Source organism: Corvus cornix, chromosome 15 (assembly GCF_000738735.6).
Source record: "Corvus cornix cornix isolate S_Up_H32 chromosome 15, ASM73873v5, whole genome shotgun sequence".
Taxonomy (NCBI): Eukaryota; Metazoa; Chordata; class Aves; order Passeriformes; family Corvidae; genus Corvus; species Corvus cornix.
This window is the reverse complement of record NC_046345.1, coordinates 4,276,651-4,293,867: the sequence shown is the minus strand read 5'-3', so window position 1 is coordinate 4,293,867 and position 17,217 is coordinate 4,276,651. Positions and strand designations below refer to the sequence as shown.

The 17,217-nt window shown below is 47.0% G+C and overlaps 1 protein-coding gene across 1 annotated transcript; it reads left to right on the top strand.

The window, feature by feature from the left end:
* Positions 1–442: 442 nt before the first annotated feature.
* LOC104688811 (SV2 related protein) lies at positions 443–16,434 on the top strand. Its single transcript, XM_039561280.1, has 16 exons — positions 443–635; positions 2,683–2,843; positions 4,076–4,161; positions 5,109–5,207; positions 6,507–6,578; positions 6,956–7,080; positions 8,915–8,978; positions 9,524–9,649; positions 10,597–10,725; positions 11,064–11,137; positions 11,418–11,494; positions 12,675–12,782; positions 14,070–14,181; positions 14,427–14,508; positions 14,730–14,819; positions 15,245–16,434. Exons 1-16 carry the CDS (start codon positions 601–603, stop codon positions 15,431–15,433), a joined length of 1,629 nt encoding a protein of 542 aa, XP_039417214.1. The 5' UTR covers positions 443–600; the 3' UTR covers positions 15,434–16,434.
* Positions 16,435–17,217: the final 783 nt, after the last annotated feature.

Here is a 17,217-nt window from a genome sequence, read left to right as displayed (position 1 = left end):
GTGCTGTGCTGAGCTGAGCCAGCCCAGCCCGGCTGAGCTAAACCAAGCCGAGCTGAGCTGTGCCAAACGGAGCCGAGCCATGCTGAGCTGAGCCCAGCTGAGCCAAACCGAGCTGAGCTGGGCTCAGCCGTGCCAAAGCAGCCGAACTGTGCTGCACCGAGCCGCGCTGAGCCGGGTCGAGCTGTGCCGTGCCAGGCTGAGCCGAGCCGAGCCGAGCCGAGCCGAGCCGAGCCGAGCCGAGCCGAGCCGAGCCGAGCCGAGCCGAGCGGGTGCGCGCGGGCCGGCGGTTCCTGCGGAGCTGTCCAGCCTCTCCAGCATCCCCAGCATCTCCAGCCTCTCCAGCAATCCCAGCCTCTCCAGCATCCCCAGCATCTCCAGCCTCTCCAGCATCCCCAGCATCTCCAGCCTCTCCAGCAATCCCAGCCTCTCCAGCATCCCCAGCATCTCCAGCCTCTCCAGCCTCTCCAGCATCCCCAGCTTCTCCAGCCTCTCCAGCATCCCCAGCCTCTCCATCCCGCCTCTCTCTCCGCGGCTCCCGCCGCTCCATCCCGCGGCCCGAGCCCGCCATGCGGGAGCGATGAGCGCAGCCGCCGCCCGGCCATGGAGGAGGATTTGTTCCAGCTGAAGCAGCTGCCGTGAGTAGCGCCGGGGGGGGCTCCTGCCCCTCCGGCCGCGGGAATGCCGGCGGGGTCCGGGGAATTCTGCCGGGAGGAGGCTTAGGCCCCCGGGAAGCAGGCCATTTTCCCGGTGGAGCTGCCCGGGTCCGGCATCCCGAGGGATGCGGGAGCTGTTTGTTACATAAATTCACTCATTTCGGGGGGGATTTGATGGTGGTGGAAAATCAGCAGAGGTGGGATAAAACCGTGCAAGTGCCAGGAGATTTTGGGAGAGGAGACGTCGGGATTGCCTTTTCAGGGGGGGTTTATCTGTAAATAACGCTGTGTGCTGGGGAGGCTCTTCCTCCCCATCCTCCTCCCTGGCAGGGAGGAATTGCAGAGCAGAACCTGCCCTGCCAAGCTGGGGTTGGGGGGACCGTCGGCATTCCCAGTGATTCTGGGAAAGGCAAACGCTGCTGCACAAGGAAAATGCTGATTTTTGCCAGGAATGTGGGTGCTGGATCTGTGCAAAAAAAACCCCCAAGAAACAAACAACCCCAAACCTGATAAAATCTTTAGTACCTTTAACGCCAGGAATTCCTTCCTTATCCCTCAATGCCAAACGCTTCCTTAAAAACCAACCCCGTTTTTTCCTAATGCTCCATTCTCAGGTGTTTTGCAACATCTTCCTATTTATAAATCCTGGGCTCGGCAAGGCAGGGAATGAATGTTTCAAGTCGCTGTTAAATATTCATGAGCTCCTGTCGATGACAGAGCACCTTGTCCCATAACATTCCTGGTAAGTTGGGAAAACGGACGTGAACTCCAGTTCTTTTCCAATCCTTCGCTGGGATGCCTTCAGCTCGTCAGGGAAAAGAATTTTATTGAGCTTTTTTCCCCATTTTTAAGGACAAAACCTGGGAATACGTCCCAAAGGACTTTCCAGTGCAGGTGTTTTGGTGCTGTGAGATCTTGCAAATAAATGCAGCAGCTCCCTGAGATGTCCCAGATGTGAAAAATTTGGCAAGTGTGGAATAAAAATGATCCCCGTGGAGGTTTTTTCCTGTCATTTGTATCAGTTTGTTTCACATATTCCTAAATTACACACCTGTATTTTTATTTCCTGTGCTGAGGAACCTGGCAATCTCTGCCTGGATTTGTGGTTCTCAGATTTTATGGGATCCATCACCTCCAAAGCTGGAACGATCTTTAAGCTCCCTCGCTGTGATTCTGTGATAATTTAATCTATTTCCAAAAAAAGGATTTCACTTAAATCCAGGGAATTGTCGCTTTCCAAGGGGAAAAAGTTACACTGTGCTGCAGATAAAGTGAAGGAAGCTTGGGGGATCTGTTCTGTTAAATCTGGTGGATCTGTTCCCAAATCTTTGGCCACAGAAAACTTCCTAGATGGGAAAAGAACCTTTTCTGTGGAAAGGAAGCAAATCACTCTGAGCAAAACATCAAAGCTGTGTCAATTTAGCAAATTCTGGGCTTAAAATACAGATATTTAATGAATTACATGCTATTAAATAATTCTGTTTAAGATGAAAGCGGAGTCACAGAATCAGCATCCTGATGGAAAAAAATCCATCCATTCCCTGAATGAGCTCATTAATTGTCACTCACTAAATAATATTTCAAATTCTGGTGCATTTCAGGAGTTTCACTTTTAATCACAAAAACAACTCAGAAAATGGAATTTGGGCTCTTCCTGCCAGGACAAAACCCCTGAAAATCAATGACGTGGCAATGCCTAATTCCCAATTAAATCCAGGCACACAAAACATGGATCTCATTAAATATGCATCATTCCATCATATTTTTATGACCTCTGTGGTTTTATAACTTTGTGGATAGCACAATAACAACCTCTGTATCCAAGGACAAGGATTAAATCCCATCCCAACGTAGGATACCCGAAACCAGATCCAAACACAAATCCCAGCATTCCCTGTGGAGAATGGAGACAGGGAATGAGGAGAAACCTGGATGCTGCTTGATTAAACAGGGCTTCAAGACTCACCAAGCAGAGCTCCAAGCTGGAAAACACCCCTGGAAGGATCCATCCCAGATTCTGTGGTTTCAGGGTGGTGAAGTTCCGCCGCACTGGGGAGAGCTCGAGGTCGGACGAGGATGGAATTTCGGGAGAGCACGAGGTGCAGATCGAGGGGGTGAGGACAGAGCTGGAGCCCGTGGAGCTGGGGGATGGAGCTGCAGTGCCCAAGGAATTTGCCAACCCCACGGATGGTGAGCAAGCTCTCTTGTTTTCCTGCAAGGAGAAGGTTCGGGAGAAAGGTGTGGCCCCTTCATCCCTGTCAGGCTGGGTACAGGGGGTTTGGAGAAGTTAAGGATCCCCAGATAAAAACAGTAACACAGGGAAATTCTGTTACAGCTGAAAACCAGGATTTGATCAGCCCATTCCCTGTGGGATGCTCCTTGTGTTCCTTTTTGTGTCCCCCCTGCTGGATACTCCTGTTAGGGACTTGTGGATCCAGCTGCCAGCCCCTTTTCCACACTGGAATTTGCCTTAGTTCCCTCTGGAACTGCTCAGTGCTGCTGGAGCAGCTACACCTGGCTCTCCTTCAAGGTTGAGATGAATCTGCAGAGTTCCTGTCTCCTCTTTTCCTAGAGGACAACAGGAATGTCCATCCCAGCCTGTGCTTCCTGCCTGGAGGCAGCACTGCTTTAGGAGAGGTGAGAAATATTGGGTTTGTCTTAGCACGGCGTGAAAATTTGGTATTAATCTTATTTATGGACCTCTGTGCTGTGCTTCATCCCTTGGATTTGGTTTGATTTCCTCCTGGTTTGTGGTGTTGTGGGGATCTCACAGCTCTGAGCCAAAGCTTTGCTGAGGAATGTCCTTTTCAAAGTGCTGTGAGTGTTAGAATTGTGAGACTTAAATTGATTTAAACAACTCAAATACCAAAAATGTGCTTTTCTTGGTCATTTCATTAGGCATTTGAGCAAAGGAATTTGAGACATCTCAGCACCTCCAGCTGGAACAAACTAAAGAGGTCATGGCAGTGGATGGGAAACAACCAGCAGCATTTTTAACAAAAGCAGGGTTTAAGATTTGTGTGTTTTGGAGAAATTCTTGATTTAAGTAATGACAGGTTGCACTAAAATACTCCCTGCAGCTCCTAGCACTGCTGTGGGCTGTGGCAGAGCTGTTTCTCCCCACTTCAGTGGCTGGAGGAGTCACTCCAAGGAGGAAGAGGCTGAACATGGGTTGAATTTGTGGGTGCCACAGTGATTTACCTCCATGGGATTAAAATATTCTAGGAATAATTAGGATTATTTTGGCTTTGGAAGAACACAGAGATTTTCTTGAGTAGGAACTGTACAAAAACTAAGTAGCTCTGTTAGATATTTGAGATCTCAGCAGATTAACCAATTAATTAGCAATTAAACCAGAAAAATTCTCTCTCAAGGGCTGGCTTTTATTCGAAAGGAATCCACTGGAATTGTTTTCTCTCCAGATACTTTCATGGTGGAAGATGCGGTGGAAGCCATTGGATTTGGGAAGTTCCAGTGGAAGCTCTCTGTCATCACTGGATTAGCATGGGCAAGTAACTGGGATCAGGATCTGTTGCATGGTCATCCCTTAGAGAAACTCAGGGATTTCAAATAATGGGGACTGAGAGTCTCCCAACAGATAAATGTACAATAAAGCAGGAATTTTACTGGAAATTCTACAATAACAGCAGGACTCAGCCTTGTTGTGAGAGGTAATGATGGATTTCTTTGTCTCTGAAGTTTTTAGAAACCAGGGTTTGGAAACCCATTTTGATTCTCCACTTCAAATTTGGTTTCGAATGAAAGAGATTCCAGGCTACTCCTGCAGAGCCTGAGGTTTCCTGCAGTGATTTTGCCACATTCCTCCCATCAGCTGCAATCTCTGTTGTCTGTATCAGTCAGGATTGCTGTAATCTCAGTTTCAGAGGAACAGCAACCCAGCACTTCCACTTTTAACCTTGATATCAACAACAAAAAAAGTCTTGGTTTCCATTTTTCTGCTCTTTCTGAAGCGCTGTTTTCCACCTCCTGTGGTGTATTTTAGGATCCTGATACCTGGAGCTGTATTTACTGGCTTTTATCCATATAAAAGGCTGGAATCTGCCATGGCTTAGATCCTAAATCAGCTGTGGAATTTGCTTTGCAGGTGATCTATCCAAATCCAGGAGTGTTTAAGGGAATAGGTTACAAGGTATTAAACAATCCTGACTGAATCCATGTGCAAAGGAGCTGAAAGCTGGAATTTGCACTGTGGAAGTGACTGAACCCGAGTCACTGACCAGCCAAAGCTCCCCAAAATCCTTGGATTTGGCTCTTTGGATCCTCTCTGCCAGAGTTACTAAATGTGCTGACAACCAGAAATGAGGTTAAATGTTAAATATTTTGTTCAACCACAAGGTGGGAATGGCACAGTAATGTCACCAAGGCCTATTACTGACTCCTAAATCCACCTGATTTGCAGGCAGCTGTTGATTTTGCTTTCTCTTCCCCCTACAGATGGCAGATGCCATGGAAATGATGATTTTAAGTATCCTTGCTCCTCAGCTGCACTGTGAGTGGCGCTTACCCAGCTGGCAGGTTGCATTGCTCACCTCGGTAGGAAAAATATCTGACAGCTCCTGTCTTCCCTGAGGTTTTTTCCATCATTGTTATCCAGACATTTTGCTTTGTATCCCCCAAAATTCAATCTCTTTGTGGCACTTGCAGATTGCCTTCAGCTTGGAAGTTTATAGGAGTTTTTAAAAGAGATTTATAGGAGGGGTTTTTTTAAAAGATTGAAGTAATGAAATTCGGTGACAACTGAGGGCACTTTGCAAGTTGCAGGCTCCAAGTTTCATGTAATTTCCAGGAGAATCTATGAATTCACTCAGATTCATCCTAAAATTCAAACTATTTGATTAATTTTAAAAAGAACAATGAATTTTTATTACCTTGCTTGAAATTTTTTCTCTCTCCCCACGTTTCAGCTCTCTGACAGACTGAGAGCCCTGAGAGAGAACAAACAGTTGATTTTTGATATTGGACTCAATGATCTCAGAGGTCTTTTCCAGCCCAAATGATTCTGGGATTATGCAGTGATCTTTGGAAGCAGAGATCTTATAACACCACCTCCAAGTATGGTGCTGTGATTTTGGAATGCTGCAATGCCTTTAGGGATAAAAAAACAAATTTGGGACTCTTCTCTCAGCATAGGCCACTGGTAATGCAGGGATTTTATTCCCTGCATTTCTTTCTCCTTTATTTTTCATGCCCTTTGATTGTGTAAAATGGTAAAAATGCTCAGCAGATTGAAATGATGTCCTTGAATCCCGTGAATGTCCTATCCCTGAATGCAGAGGGTCCTTCTTGCAGCTCAGCATGAGAGTGTCACCTCTGAAAAGGCTTCAGGGTATTTTCTTCCACACTTCAGACTTTTCTAAACTTTCAAGGTGTAATTTTGTCTCCCTTCAAACCTGAGAGCTGCTGGGGATGGTGGTAGGGGGCTGGAGGAGAGCTCTGCCATGCAGATCTCAACCAACAGCTCCTCTGCTTTTATTCAGGAATATTTTCCTTGGAATTGGAGAGCTCTGTGTCTTCCAGGGCTGGACTCACAATGGGACAATACCAGTGTGCCCAGTCCAGCCCAAACTGGGACTGTCTGGGTTGTCACTGGTGGATCTTTTAATGCAAAGCTGACTTGAGGAGGCATTTTGTTGCTTGCCTGCTCCAACCCAAAGAGAACTGGATGATCTTTAAGATCCTTTCCAACCCCACCCATTCTCTGACCTCCTGCACATCTCGCTCTGTTTTGGGGTGAAATGTCCTGGTTTCACTGGAAGTTTGTGTTCTGTGTCTGTCACACTGGAATTTTCACTTGTTGTTAAGGGAAAGATTTTTTTCCCTGCTGTTTCACAGGTGGTGTTTGTGGGAATGATGTCCAGCTCCACGCTCTGGGGAAACATTTCAGACCAGTATGGGAGGAAAACAGTAAGTCTGCAGCTCCTACTGGGATATATCCCAACATTTCTGCAGCGTGCACATTTCAGTGCAACTGGCACAGGCTGTCCAGAGAAGCTGTGGCTACCCCTGGATCCCTGGAAGTGTCCAAGGCCAGGTTGGATGGGGCTTGGAGCACCCTGGGACAGTGGAAGGTGTCCCTGCCCGTGGCAGGGGGTAGAATGGGATGAACTTTAAGGTCCCTTCCAACCCAACCCATTCTAGGATTTTGTGTTCCCAAATGTCCACATGTACAAAGCAGCATTAAGCACATCCAGGACTGAGCTCCTATGAAATACAAGGCATTTGAAGCTCTGTTTTACACTTTAATTTGTGTTACAGTGATTTTTAACTCTTGCTGAACGCAGGGCCTAAAGATCAGCGTGTTGTGGACTCTCTACTACGGAATCCTCAGTGGATTTGCTCCCATTTACAGCTGGATCCTGGTACTGAGGGGCCTGGTGGGCTTTGGGATTGGAGGAGTGCCTCAGTCGTAAGTAAATATTCACAAATCCAAACTTCCTCATTTCTATTTCTTTCTTACAAAATTCTCATGTTAAACTGAAGTCTTGTTTCTGTTCAGCGACCCCAACCCTTGGCCTTGTTGCAAGGCAGGTCATGACCTAAACGCCAACATTTAGAGGCAGAGCTGAGCCCTGACTGTGATTTTAAAACCCCAGATTATTGTTCAGTCAGAGCCTGAACTTCCCCATCTCACCCTGAGCTGGAATTCCAAGCCCACCCAGCCCAAACCTGGAGCACTGGAGATGCTGGGATGGCTCAGAAGGAGAAGGCAGTGTCAGGATATTTCTCTATCCCTGTGTGGTTCCTTTCACTGAAGAGAGGGATCCATAAATTTTCCACCTGCAGTAAATAACCCTGCCCATGGCTTTTAATTAGAAATGTAAAGGGAAGGGTACAGCCATTCTCTCTCTGGGTAGTCTTTTATCCTTATCAATAATTGATATTTTGCCTTCTGGAGGTGCTGTTTTGGAGCAGGCAGAGCCTGACTTGGATTGATGGCTCACAGATTCCTTCCCAAAGCAAGTCAGTGGCTTTTCCATTGCCACTCCCAGATAAAAAATCCAGAGCTGCAGGTACATCCCAGCCAGGGCCACTTGACTTGGCTCACTGAGGTTGTGTCTTCATGAGAGAAAAAACAGAGCCAGTTACAGATCTCCAAGTGGATCCCATCCTCCCTGAGTCTGTTTCCTGTTCTGACTAGAACAAGGATTTATTTGACAGAGGGGTAAACATGGATGAAGCAGGATGAAAAGTAGTTCCTTTCTGATATCCTTAAGCAGGCTGTGTGATTTTGGGGGTGAGTGCCTGGATCTCCATGGAATGAGTGTCATTTCCTCCTCTGGATTGGCTCCAACAATTCCATGTCCTTCTTTTGTTAGGGTCATTCACCAGCTCCTGTTTTCTCTGCACTACAGAGGGACCTGAGCTACACTTCAAGACATGATTTGAGTTCCCTAAATCACTGCTTGAATGAGATAATGTGTGAAACTTTATACTTTCCATGAACTGAGTCCTGGGCAGCTCCTCAGAGATCAATCCACTCTTGAAGTTAGTAGGAATTTTGTCCCAAACCTCAAAGGAAGCCTGAGGAGTTTGGAGGCAGGAACAGGCTGAGTCAATGGAATGCAAACAGAGCAAAGCCAAGCCTTACCAGTTTGAAGGAGATGACAGAGCCTGGACTGGCTGCTGCCTGAATTCCCCCTCAGGAATTCCTCCTGGAGAAGCTCTGCCATCACTCCTTGGCACAGGCATGAAAAAAAGCCTCAGTGGTCGCTCTTTGAATCCCACAATAAAAGAATGCAAATTATTTTATACCAGTGACATGAAAGTATTCCCCTCTTGGAGAATTGAACCCTGGCACAAGAGACTGATGGGAATTCTCTGAGCCAGTTGTAAAGCCCTGAAGGAATTCTTTATCCAGCAAGAGTTTGCGTTGAATTCTGATGGACCACACTGAAAATAGCAGATAAAATGGTATTTTAAATGGTGCTCTGGCTCAGAGCAGGGCTATGAGAACATAAGCATCAAGATCTGCATTTAACTGACAACTGTGGGGCCACAAAACCACACAAAAAGAACAGATTGTGTCCTCTCTTTCAGTGTTGGAGGGTTTGTTCTGGAGTGGAAGGGGAATGTGACCCAGTGTCAGAGCCTGGCTGGCTCTGGGGATAGGGAGAGCTTTGAGTTACTGCTCTGGGTTTAGCTCTTTAATTAAGAGGCAAAGGGGATTTTGAACCTCTGTCTGCTGTGGCATTTTCCTCTCTGTGCTAACCTGACATTTTCCTCTCTGTTCCCTCTTTCAGGGTAACTTTATATGCTGAATTCCTTCCAATGAAAGCCAGAGCAAAATGCATTTTATTAATAGAGGTGAGTAGCTGCATTCTGATCCTCGAGGGATAAATCCTTCTGTTGGTCACATCCCTTCCATCCTCCTGCCTGGAAATCCCCTCAGAGCTGCAGCCAGACCTTGCCTGTCCACCTTGGTGTGGAGCTGAGTCACTCCTGAGCTCTGGGACCAGCCCAGCTCCAAAAGCAGCAGAAATTTTTCTTGTCACACTCCACTCTTGGTGGTGAATTTGCCTTTTTCCAAATTAGTTTGCACCCAGGGCTGCAGAGTGAGCACAAGGTGGGAACTGGGTATCCATGATTTTGTGGTGAAACTCATCTCAGTGATGGATTTGGAGAGCTGACAGCCCCACAAATGCAGTGCTGAATTCAGCTCCACATCTTCATTCCAATGTGTCACAGTCACACAGGGCAGAATTTTGTCCTTGGAGCATTTCAAGGCAGAATTGGCACCCCGGGAATTTCTCTCTCCAGCCATCCCTGCTGAGCACAGCCTGGAATGCTCCAAAGAGGAGGCCTTGGGGGCACTCCTATCCTCATTTTGTCGTTGGTTTTCCCTCTTCCAGGTGTTCTGGGCCCTTGGGACTGTGTTTGAAGTGCTCCTGGCAGTGGTGGTGATGCCCACACTCGGCTGGCGCTGGCTCCTCATCCTCTCTGCCCTTCCACTCCTGCTCTTTGCTGGCCTGTGTTTTGTAGGTATTCCTCAAGGATTCATGTGAATTCCTGCAACTCCCGCTCCTCTACCCCATTCTGTGACCCAGCTGAAGAAAATCAGGACAGTTTTGAGCTCTCTTCTGTGAAATAACTGAAATAATGACCAAAAAATGCAGTTTCAACAGGGTGCTGGGAAAAACATTCCAGGGAGAGCTGTGTTGATGTAACGGCTGGAGGACAATGGTGGGCTGGAATTTTGTGAAATCAGGCCTGGAACCCTCTCCAATTTAATGACTTTGTTTCAACTAAGCTCAGTGGAATCAGCATTTTACCAAAAGCTGTTGCTATTTCCCTAAATGCTCTTTTGATTTTGTCACTTTTAGAATCAATTTCCACTTAAAAATCCTCCCAAATCAGGGACAGAATCTGCAGAGTGCAGGTGAGATTCCAGAATAAGTTAAACCTGAGCTTCAGTGATATATTTTTTATTTTATTATTTATTAGGTGATATATTTGCCAATCACTCAGTCTCCTCATAGATAAATGTCCTTGTCAGGTGGTTTAGCACCTATAATTTCCCTTAATTTTTCAGGAATACCTCCAGTTATCCAGGTGCTCACAAGCTTGTTCTAAATTAAAAGGAGCTTAAACCCATAAATTTTGGAATGCTAGAATCTTGTTATCTGCCCTGGATGCTTTGCCATTCCTACAGGGAAGGGATCATGTCAAAAACCTGCAAAAATTCCCAACACTTCTCAAGGATAAACCCAGAGGAATGGAAGGGAAAGAGTTCTGAGGTCATGGGGAAAGTGGGGGGGTTGCAATTTTTAAAGCCTGATGAGATAATTCTTGGAATTCTTCAAGCTTAGTCCTGTAATCCTTTTGTTATGTGAGAATCTGCTGGAGTCACTGAGATTCCCCCGAGGAAAATCCCATTGCTGGTTGTGACACCCTCCTGTGTGTGTGACCTGCTTTGCTCCCTTAGTGGCTGCCAGAAAGTGCCAGGTATGATGTGTTATCTGGGAACCAGGAGAAAGCTCTGGCCACTTTGAAGAGGATAGCCACGGAAAATGGAGCTCCAATGCCCTTGGGAAAACTGGTGATTTCCAGACAGGTACGTGCAGGTCACAGTAACAGTGAAACTAGGGGTGTTTGTAAGCAAATAATCAATGTTCTGTTCAATTTTAAGGTCTCAGCTAGGCATTAAAAAAAATGAGGTTTGATCATTTCGGCCTCTTTCCCACTGAGGAAAAGGTAATTTCTCATTTGGAAGTAAAAAGCAGCTTTAAAATGGGCATTAATGTTATTTAACCTCACTGTTATGAAAGAAAACCAAACCTTAAGGTTGCTGAAGAGCTCAGGTCAGAATTCCCGGATCTGAACTCGTGAGACAAGATGGAATTTGACACTTTAGCTGTCCCTCATCATCCAACTTCTGCTTGTTCCCAACAGGAGGACCGAGGCAAAATGAGGGACCTTTTCACCCCCCATTTCCGCTGGACCACGTTGTTGCTCTGGTTCATTTGGTAAGAGAAAACCTAAAGGTTCAGTGCCAGCACAGCTCTAAATGGGGTTTATTGAAGGGATTTTACTCAAATCCAGCAACTTCCTCCTCAGAAAAAAAACCAACCAACCAAAAAAACCCCAACCTGTATTGATTTGTAATTTATTCAACCACCCAATCATTCCCAAATTGCCCTTTAATTTTCTGATTGCTGAAACAGCTTTGAGGTAGGACTTCTGATTCGTGGTGGTTTTTTTAAGTTGGACCAGCTGAAACTTCCTCTCTCATTTGCTTCCTTGCAGGTTTTCCAATGCTTTTTCTTATTATGGGTTAGTTTTATTAACTACAGAGCTCTTCCAAGCAGGAGATGTTTGCAGCAGTGAGTATTGCTCCATCTTTTCTTTCTACATATGTCCTGTTAAAACTGCTGGAAGATCTTTTATCAGATCACCTTCTGCTGGTATTTTGGGAAAGGAATGTGGTCGAGTTTTAAGTTTATTTTAAATGTTTCCACATCTCTGCCCACTGCAGAGAGATCCTGCAGTGGTTTTGAGCCCAAAATGTAAAACAGCAAGACAACCTTCCAGGCAGACCTGTTATCTGTTCTTCTTGATTAAAAAAAAAAAGTGATTGAATCAATATAAGTTTGCAGATTTGACAGGCCTAATTAGTTCTGAGAGAGAGAAACTGCTGCTCCTGTGGAGCTCCTGGGTTCTCAAGATGGGAAAACCTGCTGAGAAAAAAGAGAATGGTGGGAAATCGACATCCTTTGTGTTGCAGAATTTTTGGGGTGGGGGGGGAAGAAAGGTGCTTTGACTCAGTTAAGAAGAGGCTTGAACAGTTTGATTCCCCAGGGGAGGAATGATTGCATTCAGAGCACTTGTAATTAGGGAAAACTGCCTGAAAGTTGGGAAATTATAAAAGGAGGGTGGGGAGCATTGGAGCAGCCCCAGATGCCAGGGTTGAAGAGCAGTGATGAGCTCTGAGAGCTCTGACTCAATGTTGCCTCCCCAGAGAAGGATGCAGCCCTTAAAAACCCTTGGTTTTATAAGGACATGGGGTAATTCAGTATTCCCAGAGTGTGGGAAGTGTTGGGATCCCAATTTGTGTTGGGAGAAACTGAATTATTGGAATTAATTGTGTCCTGAGCCCTGGACTGGAAAATAATTCAGACTGTACAGCTGATAAGGAGATGGAATTTTCACTGAGCTGAGACATCCTGTCACAGAAAACATTATAAATGATCCGTGTTTCCAGGTAAAATCACCAAGCATTGCTCTCCAATGCCCCTCTGACTCTGAATTCCATCCCAGCAGCACATCAAGCATTCAGAAGAGGAATAACAATTAAATCAAAGGGGCAGGATCACTTGAATTTCTATCCCTAAACGACTTTCCAGAAGTATTTTAAAGGATGGTGGGTGCAGTGAATCCATGCCAGTCCTTCCAGTGCATCCCTTCCTAAATTTCAGCAGTAAGAGTGATAGAGACACAGCAGGAAGGTAAACAGGGAAGAGTTTGCTTAAAATACATTAAATATTTGTGCTTTTTTCCCTCCAGTATCCAGCAGAAGGCAGGAAGTTAAAGCCAAGTGCAGCCTGACCTGTGAGTACCTGACAGAGGAAGATTACACTGACCTGCTCTGGACAACCCTGTCAGAATTCCCTGGTAAGGAGCGAGGAGAAGCCCCAGTTTTTCCTTGGAATGGCTCAGGGTGTGGGAATGGGCTCTGGCAGCAGCAGTGGAACTGGGATGTCTGGCCTGATGCTTCCCACAGCACTCAGAGCTCCTTGCTGTGGCTCTGGGTCCTCCCTGGCCTGGGATCACTCCATAAAAAATCAGTCATTGCTCTGGAATGGCCCCTCTGACTGTGGGTTCCTCTTCAGGAAGAGGAAAACCAACTAAATCCAAGAGGGGGAAACACTGGAATTTCTATCCATAAATGACTATCCAGAAGTATTTTCAAAGGATGATGGGTACAATGAATCCATGGAGACCTTGCTCCCTAAATCTCTGTGTCCAGCTTCAGTCCCGATCCTGTGATTTTCGGGCAATTCCAGTGAATTTCAGTGGACACTCTGGCATAGGGCAAGCAAAGTAGTGTGAAACAGCCATTGATCCCTCAGATCAGTGTTCATCTGATTGGAACAACACTACAGACAGGGATCAGGTGATTTTCACTCTTCTGGATCATAATTTCAGGGCTAAAAGCTCAGGGAGAAGCCATTTAATTAATGATAATTTGCAAGGATGACTGATAAATATGCACAGTCATTCCTAAGAGGAGTGTGCTGCCAAGCAGACATTTTGGGAAGGATTCCCAGAAAAAGGAGTGTGTACCTTGGAGTGGTGCTGGGCTGAAAGGTCTGGTTTGATCCTCACACTGAGGGGGGAGTGAGAAATATTGACAGGATAGCTCTGCATGTGACACTGATGCTGGAATAATCCTCACTCCTGCTGTGCATCAGCCTTCAAAAGGATCTGGGAAAATTGCATTGGAGGGAAGACATAACAATGTGAGATTTACTGAGCTTGATCTATCTCCTATCAAAAAGCAGCTGAGAAATAATTCAGTGGCAACAGCTAAATAACAGAATAGAAACAAAATACCATGTTCTAAGGAGCCCTTCCATCCAGCAGGGAATAATGGCCAGAAGTTGAACAAAAGTTCTTCCAGTGAGCCATAAGCAGGTGTTTTAGGCATTCACATCAGTAATCCCTGGATGGGAGTGTGGATTTGTGGATCTGGGAGCATGGAGCAGGACTCAGCAGCTGGGACACGGAATTCCTGTTTCACATGACACCAGTAGCAATCCATCCTACAGCCCTGCCTGGGGCCAGCGAAGGGTCGGAAAGAGAGACCAAAATTTCCAATCAAAACCACCCAGGCTGTGTTAAATCTGCTGCAGCCCCACTTTGCTCGATTCCCAAGGGTCTCCTGCTCTCTTCCCACAGGTGTGTTGGTGACCCTGTGGATCATCGACCGCATCGGCCGCAAGAAAACCATGGCCCTGTCCTTCCTTGTCTTCTCCTTTTGCAGCCTCCTGCTCTTTCTCTGCATTGGAAGGTGAGTCTAGCACAGGGAACAACTGGAGTATTGGATTCATCCATGTTCTCTCTTGTTTGTGGTGGGAGAACTGGGAGTGGTGGTTTGAAAAGCTGTGGGATGGTCGTGCTCAGCTGGAGAAAGATTTAAGGCTGGGGTTGGGTTTTCTCACCAGAGTTTGGGAGGGAAATAAAAGTGAATGCCAAGTGAACCCAGCAGATTGTACTGGACGTTCCCAAACTCTGCTCTCCTCTTTCTTCTCACAGAAATGTTCTTACTGTGCTGCTCTTCATTGCAAGAGCTTTTATTTCAGGAGGATTTCAGGCTGCCTATGTTTACACCCCTGAGGTAAGGGGGATGTTGTGGTGATGGGAATATTTAAGGGGAGTGAGAACAGGGTGGGACATTCATTTTGATGACCTGCTCCCAATGAACCTCACCCCAGATTGGAGTTGATCCCATTGTCACTGTCTAACAGAATGTGCTGTGGCACCACTTACTAATTCCCATTAGGAGTGGAAGGAGGAGAACTTCCCACTGGGATTGATGGGATGACGCTTTCTCCACAGGTTTATCCCACAGCCACACGTGCTTTGGGCCTGGGAACGTGCAGTGGAATGGCCAGAGTGGGAGCCCTCATAACCCCGTTCATTGCACAGGTAAATCCCTTCTCCTCTGAGATTGGAGGCACAGGAAGCTTGGACTTGGTGATCTTGAAGGTCTTTTCCAGCTTTAACAATTCCATGATTCTGTGAAGGTGATGGAGAACCTGCTTTTCTTCCACTATCCCAGGTTGCTCCAAGCCCCATCCAAACACTTCCAGGGATGGGACAGCCACAGCTTCTTTGGGCAGCCTGTGCCAGTGCCTCCCACTTCCTAAAATCCAGTCTAATCCTGTCCTCTGAGAGTTTAAAACCACTGTTCCTTGTCCTGGCACTATCTATAAAATGTCCCTCTCCCTCCTTGCCAGAAGCTTCAAGTTAAACTCTTTCCCCAGTTCTACAATTAAAATTTCTGTTGTTCCATCAGTGTCTGTATTTCCATGCTGAGGTGCTGTTTTGCATTCCCTGCCTTTTTCCTGCAGGTGATGTTGGAATCCTCAGTCTATCTGACTCTGGTGGTTTACAGTGGCTGCTGCCTGCTGGCTGCCCTGGCCTCCTGCTTCCTGCCCATCGAGACCAAGGGCCGTGGCCTCCAGGAGTCCAGCCACAAGGAATGGGGCCAGGAGATGGTGGGCAGAGGATCTCATTCCCCAGGGGAGTCACAGGAATGAGGGGACGTGGAAACCTGCTGGAAGAATGAAGGATAGGAGCAAAATGTCTCACAAAACCTCCGAGCCTGAAGCATGGAAAGCTGACCACCATCACTGCCAACGTCACGTGTCAAACTGCAGGAGTTTGGGGTTGAACCTCAGCAAATTGTGTTTCTGCTGCTCTTTGCTCACACTCATAAAAACTTTCTGGACGGAGAGGCCTTTGATCCAAATATCCTTGGAAGTTTAGCAGGAGGGGTTTCTCTTCAGTCTGTCGTGCTTGCATGGTCAGCTCTTCAGCTTAAAATGTCCCGTGCCAAGCAAATGCCAAGTGACTGCAGCCCAGCATCAGCTGTCATTAAAACACTGAGCTCTTGATGCCTAAAACCAAGAGGTTCATACTTAGTGTGGCCCTGGCCTGGCACAGGGTGGATTCCATACCCTACACTATGGATTGAATGCCTGCATTGCACTTTTAGCCATCAAAACCACCACCAAAATGTGGTTCTGGCAAACCGACCCAGGCTTTCCAGTTGGGTTCTGTTCCTGGAGAATTAATAGGAATGGATTGCTTGGGAAGTAATTCCTGCCTGTTTCTCCCATCCCAGGTGGGTAGTTGGAGCAGGGAGGGTGGTGTTTGCTGCAGAGCTGGGACCTTGTAGCAGAAATGTAAATCACAGAGTCATTAAGGTTGGAAAAGACCTCCAAGCTTATCAAGTCCAATATATAAATCCTCGTGGTTTGGAGCAGAATTGGACTTCTCTGGCACTGCCAGGGACTTTGAGCTCTCTGCCTGTTGTTGGAGTGGGGAGGTTCTTGCTCCTGTGGTTCTCTGCATGGATCCAGGTGTGTCCCTGCTCCGTTTCCTGGGCACGTCCTCACGGTGGGGTGGCCCCAACCGGAGTCGGAAGCGCTGCCTTTGGGATGGAGCCACTCCCTGACAGCTGAGCAGGACTTTTCCTGCCCATTGTACATTGACTGGTGACAAAGGAATGTAGCTGGAATAAATGAACAAAACCATGGGAAGAGCCCATCTGCAGTGACCTTGGATGAGGAACAGCCCTGCTTCAGGTGTGGCTCCTCAAGGGATGATCCCGCTCTTGTCAGGGAATGTAACAGAGCTCAGGTGAGGACAAGCTCGTCTGGTGTGCCACAAACCTGTCCCTGGGCACAGGGCAGGTGGCAGAGTCTGTGGGAATGTGGAAGGATCTGAGACGTGCCTCATCCAGGTCTCAGTGTATTTTCAGGATAGACTCTGTGAGGCTGTGGAAGCAATGGGGGTTTGTGGTCTGTCTGAGCAGGTTTCTCACCTGAACACAGGTAAATGTGCAACACATTTTTACAACCGAATATTTTAAGTATCCTGGGAAGCAGGTCCCATTCCCGGGGTCAGGAATAGATGTCCAAGTCCATGCTTGGTGCAGTACAAGTGAGCACTGTGGGGCTCGGCTGTCACTGAGGGTCACAGCTCTGAGGTCACTGCAGTGCTCCACCATGTTCCAGGCTGCTCGTTTGGAGACTGAGGGGAAAACAGGAGTGGGTAATTCCTTAAAGAAAGCCAGGAAACTCAGGCTGATGGAAAAGGCCAAAGAGGTTGTTGATAATTGTGTGTGGGAGGTGGGTGTTCTGCTGAGAACAGAGTTTGCCAAGGCACCGAGTGTCCATCCAGTCCCACTGGAGGATGGTGACTCAGTGAAGGATTCCAGGAATGGTTGGTGGAAACAGGCAAACTTGGCTTTTCCCAGAGAGACAAAAATGAATTCAGCTCCCAAGGGATCCCTGGGATCCCCGGGCTCAGCTGTGGG

What these genes read in the sequence shown, in the direction of transcription:
- LOC104688811 (XM_039561280.1), top strand. Translation starts at nt 601, where the DNA reads ATGGAGGAGGATTTGTTCCAGCTGAAGCAGCTGCC. An exon ending in TTGTTGCTCTGGTTCATTTG is followed by an intron (nt 11,138 to 11,417) that starts GTAAGAGAAAAC and finishes GCTTCCTTGCAG; the next exon opens with GTTTTCCAATGCTTTTTCTT. An exon ending in AGCAGGAGATGTTTGCAGCA is followed by an intron (nt 11,495 to 12,674) that starts GTGAGTATTGCT and finishes TTTTCCCTCCAG; the next exon opens with TATCCAGCAGAAGGCAGGAA.